Source organism: Salvelinus namaycush, chromosome 20 (genome assembly GCF_016432855.1).
Source record: "Salvelinus namaycush isolate Seneca chromosome 20, SaNama_1.0, whole genome shotgun sequence".
Taxonomy (NCBI): Eukaryota; Metazoa; Chordata; class Actinopteri; order Salmoniformes; family Salmonidae; genus Salvelinus; species Salvelinus namaycush.
In genome coordinates this window covers 2,609,689-2,615,688 of record NC_052326.1, presented here as the reverse complement: position 1 = coordinate 2,615,688, position 6,000 = coordinate 2,609,689, and the positions used below count along the sequence as shown (strand labels likewise).

General features: G+C 44.0%; 1 protein-coding gene across 1 annotated transcript in view; it reads right to left on the bottom strand.

The window, feature by feature from the left end:
- Positions 1 to 1,081: 1,081 nt before the first annotated feature.
- Positions 1,082 to 6,000, bottom strand: part of LOC120064962 (protein SHQ1 homolog) — a 56,366-nt gene continuing 51,447 nt past the window's right edge. Inside the window, exon 12 of the mRNA XM_039015574.1 lies at positions 1,082 to 3,525. Within this exon, the coding sequence (XP_038871502.1) occupies positions 2,862 to 3,525 (664 nt within the window). The 3' untranslated portion in view covers positions 1,082 to 2,861. The remainder of the gene's footprint in view (positions 3,526 to 6,000) is intronic.

The following is a 6,000-nucleotide window of genomic DNA, read 5'->3' as shown; positions in this document are numbered from 1 at the left end:
AGCTCTTTCAGTAGTTTAGTTGGAATAGGGTCCAGTAGGCAGCTGGAAGGTTTATTTTTGTAAATGTGTCGAGAAATACAGGATGAAAAACTTGAGTCTCCATTGATCCTAGGTCCTGGCAGTTCTGTGTAGAGTTTTGGAGAAATACGCAGATTCAAAGAGGAATCCATAATTTGCTTTCTAATGATTATGATCTTCCGTCAAAGAAGTTCATGAATTCATCACTGCTGAAGTGAAGGCCATCCTCACTTAGGGAATGCTGCTTTTAAGTTAGCTTTGTGACAGTAACAAATAATACATTTAGGATTGTTTTTATTCTCAATGATGTTGGAAAAGTAGGCTGATCGAGCAGCAGTGAGGGCTCTTTGAAATTGCATGGTACTGTCTTCCAAGCTAGTCGGTAGACTTCCTGTTTGGTGGAGCACCATTTCCGTTCCAATTTTCTGGAAGCTTGCTTCAGGGCTCGGGTCATTTCTGTTTACCAGGTAGCTGATTTCTTGTGACAAAAGGTTTTAGATCCTTTAGGTGGTTAACGGATTTGTGTACTTCGACGTCCTTGGGTAGGTGGAGGGAGTCTGGAAGGGCATCTAGGAATACATGGGTTGTCAGAATTTATAGCACGGCTTTTTGCCACCTGTATTTACTGGTGGCACAGACGCTGTACCATTCTTTCCTACACTTAAATTTGCCCTTGCCTAACGGCTGCGTCTGAAGCCGAGCTTGCAAAGCGGCTATCCTTAATATAAGGGCGGTAGTTCTGTACTTAAGAGTACAGCGACTACAATGAGAATTATATATATTTTTACCTTTATTTAACTAGGCAAGTCAGTTAAGAACACATTCTTAATTTCAATGACGGCCTAGGAACAGTGGGTTCAGTCTATTAATGTTATGTATTGTGTCTATTTCATGTGGACCCCAGGAAGAGTAGCTGCTGCTTTCACAACAGCTAATGGGAATCCTAATAAAATACCATATATCAAGGAGCTCGACAACAATGACAAAAATCATGAAACGGGCTTACCATGAAAAACTTCCAAAAAGACTAATTCGAGGCAGAAAAGAGGCACTCAACAAAAAATGGCAGATATATTTTAGCTCACTTTAATCAATTGTTCAGGATCAGTACAGGTGACTGACGTTTCTACACTGAATAAAACTTCAGCTTGATGTCAAAACGTCAGTTTCTTCATTATTTTCACCTCCCAATAATTAAAAGAGGAAGTGTAAACTCTAACATAGCCTATTAGCTGGAAAGGTAGCGTCAAACATATTTTCGCTAAGAGCAGCTTTTGAGCTGGTTGAACAATGGTTAGCCATGTGTTGGCAAAAATGTATCTCCAAGTCAAGAAAGCTTACTAGCAGCCACTGGTAGCCTATTCGCGGGTGCTCAAAGCTTATGTCAGATACTCCAGTGAGTGTAATTTGCTCAATATTAAGAGTTGAGAAATAAAGTTGACATATATTATCCTCTTTTCTACTGTAGGTAGGTCATTCAAAATGGTTTATTCTGTTGTTTCTCGCGATATTCATTAAAACAAAAATATATCGATTTTCCATATATATTTTTATATATATAGACATACAAAGGTATGTGGATATCCCCTGAAATGAGTGAATTCAGCTATTTCAGTCACACCAGTTGCGTACAGGTGTATAAAATCGAACACACCACCATGCAATCTCCATAGACAAACATTGGCAGTAGAATGGCCTTACTGAAGAGCTCAGCGACTTTCAACGTGGCACGGTCATAGGATGCCACCTTTCCAACAAGTTGGTTAGTCAAATTTCCGCCCTGCTCGAGCTGCCCCGGTCAACTGTAAGTGCCGTTATTGTGAAGTGGAAACATATAGGAGCAACAACGGCTTAGCTGCGAAGTGGTAGGCCACACCAGCGTTCAGCTGTCCCGTACTGTGAGCTTAAGTGCGTAAAAATAGTCTGTCCTCGGTTGCAACACTCACTACCGAATTCCAAACTGCTTCTGGAAGCAACGTCAGCACAATAACTGTTTGTCAGGAGCTTCATGAAATGGGTTTCCATGGCCGTGCAGCCACACACAACCCTAAGATCATCATGCACATGGCCAAGCGTCGGCTGGAGTGGTGTAAAGCTCGCTACCATCAGACTCTGGAGCAGTGGAAGCGCATTCTCTGGAGTGATAATCACGTTTCACCATCTGGCAGTCCGACGGACAAATCTGGGTTTGGCGGATGCCAGAAGAATGCCATGTACCTCAATGCATAGTGCCAACAATTTTGTAATTTAAGTTCAGACAGTAACAATGTGTGATATGAGTTTAAACTAAAGTTTTTAGTGTTGACAGGGTACCATGAAGTGTACCAGTGTGGGCAGTAAAGTCACTGCATTCTACATGAGAAGTCAATGTCTCAAGAGAAATTCTGAAGCAGCAGCTGACATTTCCTGTTGGGGTCTGTCCCATTTCTTATCTCCCAACAACCACCACTTCTCCTTTCTTGGGAGGAAATGGCTGTGCATGAAATGCATATGCTAATCTAAGAGCCTACAAACAAAGTGCAACGCAATGGCTGCATCCCCTTGAATAGATTTGAGTAATCTGCATAATTCATATAATCAGTTTTATTATCAAAATGCTTAGCTTGGTATGAAAAGCTTTGCACATAGACACAAAGTATGGAAGCTTTTGAAACTCCTCAAGTGAGCTATAACACTAAACTGAGCCATGCTTGTATCTATAAATGAATCAACATTTCCATGTTAGAAGTTAGAAAATACAAAAATAACAATACATTATTGATTGTGGGCAAATAAGCATCCGCGACATCAGCTGTCATGCATGCATGTAAAGTTCCTTAACGACATGTTTTCTGTGACATCTGCTAATAGTCATCCTCATCGATATCATCCTCATCAAGATCTCCACCAGTATCTGTTTTGACAATCAGAAGAGGGTTTCTGCGAGGACTCAGCTCTAGGAAAGCACCTGTGCGGGCAGTATCTGTGGCAGTGGCAGTCGCAGGCTGTGAACAGTCTCTCTCTGCCTCTCCCTGTGCACTGCTCCTGGAATGCCTGCTGCCCTGAGGCTGTGCTGATATCCACAGCCCCTCCTCCACCCTCTCTCCCAGCTCCTGGATCAGCTGGCTGGGGCAGGCCACAGCAGATGGGAGGGTGCTGGGCTTCCTCTCGGATGATGTGAGAACAGCACAGGACTCCTGGTGGATGGGAGGGGCAGCAGGCTGGGGATGTATGGGGATGGCCTCGGCTCTCTCTCCTCCTCCCTCTGTTCTGTCAGCACAGTCCTTCCCTTCAGCCTCAGAGTCCTCACTCTCCTCAGACGAGTCGCTGCTACTGTCCTCGCTGTCGGACACCTCTCCGCTGTGTGACAGAGGAGTTCTACTGGGGCTTTTCCCCCCGTCCTCCACCTTCTCTTCTTCCTCTACCAGCGTCGCCGCCGTCTCCAGCACCTCCAACTCCAGCTCCAGGTCTCTTTTCCGTAGGGATACTTTCCGTAAGGGATCGGCCAGAGCTGTCACCTTCCTAGACCTGTCAAAGATAGAAAAAGAGAACGTGATGAGACAGTCAGAAAAGTACAGCAAAGGTGGATCAGTTTCTCTTTTTAAACTTGGAAGCAAATATTTACAAATCCCCCCAAAAAACTACAAAATCTATTTCAAGAGCTACTTGTCCAACACTGATGAGTAGTAGGTATTACGACTATGCTATATGTACGACTGCACTTCCTACAAAAAAATAAAGCAACGAGATCTCAATCTACAAATCTAATATCCATTACCCAAATCCCAGCCTCATCTGAATGCTAAGTAGACAGCGATTCACAGAGGCATGAGCTCAATGAAATATGGAAATCATGTTTAATAATGTAGGAAGATGAGTGTGTCTGATATGCAGGTTCTGCCCCTCGAGTCTCCCACTGCAGGAGATAAGAGCGAGGCGGATGACAGAGTGATACACACCTTATACATTATTCATGAAGCTAAACCAGCGCAGGATGTTGCCAAAACTCAAGTGGCTGCTATTCTTCCACGGTGCAGCCGATCGGCCTTCATTGCCATGATGATTACCAGCTGACCTCTGCGCGGCTCAGGACGGGTCCATTCAGGGAGGGATAAAGCACATGAGCCTGCGGTCGTCCACAGCCATTCAGCTCCTCACACTCAGCCACACTGTGGCCCCTACTGCCCTCCCTGGCCCAATTAACCAACCGCTGAGAGCCAAGATGGCTCCTTATTACCGCAAAGCCTTAATTTACTCCCACCGTTGGGAGGAAACCGTTTACACAGCCAACAGAGGGATGTACTCATTTAGGACCTCGGGAGACTGTGTAAACAGACCGTATAGCTAGTCGCCGTACTCGATCAAAGAAGACATCTCTCCAAGGCCTACATGAATATCAAATGTCCATTCGGGAAATAAGGGGAGTAACAGTATTTGGAAAGAGGGGGAAAAAAATATGACCGACTCATGGCCCAAGCCCTATCAAAAACCAAACAATTAAAGGAGAACAATTACTGACAATGAGTAAGGGATGGCTAGGCATAAATACAACCCACAACACCCCCACCACCGCGGGTGCAGAGAGTCAGACCCCACAAGGAAACCGTAGAAAATCTGAACTCATCAAGAGTGGCCACAGTGGCTCACGGGTCTGCGTACCCATATCCACACATGCAGTTCTTTTTGGGGCCCATTTTTACCCCCTTCCACACCTTGCGACCAAAACATTTTAGCAGCCCCCCTCCTGACGGCGAGCACAAATACTTTTTTTGTTTAGGATTTAATTTCCTGCAATTGTCCACATTTTGCCATGGGATGTGGAGAAATGATTGCCATTTTAAAGCAAGTTCACTGCAATTCCCCACATGTTGCCATAGGATGGCAAGAAATGTTTGCCATTTTTAGTATGATATCTGAGTGTGGCTAACAAAATCAAATCGGGGTCCCCCGGTCGGTAATTCGACCACGATTACTACAAGATTAGATAGCTGGCTAGACTAACTTAACAATCTAAAACATTTTAGCTGACATGGGCTAATTGAGTGATTTTCAGAGACTGACAAGAGAAAAACTGCTGATGCGCAACCAAATATCTGTGTTCTAAATTGCAACAGCAAATGGAGAGCCTGTGTGCATGTATATACACAGTACCAGTCAAAAGTTCAGACACCTACTCATTCAAGGGTTTCTTTTTTTACTATTTTCTACATTGTAGAATAATAGTGAAGACAAAACGATGAAATAACACATATGGAATCATGTAGAAAACAAAAAAATGTTAAACAATTCAAAATATATTTTACATTTTAGATTCTTCAAAGAAGTCTACTCTTCACCTTGATGACAGTTTTGCACTCTTGGCATTCTCTCAGCCAGCTTCATGAGAAATGCTTTTCCAACAGTTTTGAAGGAGTACCCACAAACATTGAGCACTTGTTTGCTGCTTTTTCTTCACTCCGCAGGCCGACTCATCCCAAACCATCTCAATTGGGTTGAGGTCGGGTGATTGTGGAGGCCAGGTCATCTGATGCAGCACTCCATCACTCTCCTTTTTGGTCAAATAGCCCTTAGAGGTGTTTTGGGTAATTGTCCTGTTGGGAAAAAATGTCCCACTAAGCACAAACCAGATGGGATGGCGTATCGTTGGTTAAGTGTGCCTTGAATTCTAAATAAAATCACTTGACAGTGTCACCAGAAAAGCACCCCCACCACATCACAGCTCCTCCTCCATGCTTCACGTGGGAACCACAGAAGCCGGAGATCCGTTCACCTTCTCCGCATCTCACAGACATGACGGTTGGAACCAAAAATCTCAAATTTGGACTCATCAGACCAAAGGACAGATAGCCACCAGTCTAATGTCAATTGCTCGTGTTTCTTGGCCCAAGCAAGTCTCTTATTATTGGTGTCCTTTAGTGGTGGTCTCTTTGTAGCAATTCAACCATGAAGGCCTGATTCACACAGTCTACTCTGAACAGTTTAAGTTGAGATGCGTCTGTTACT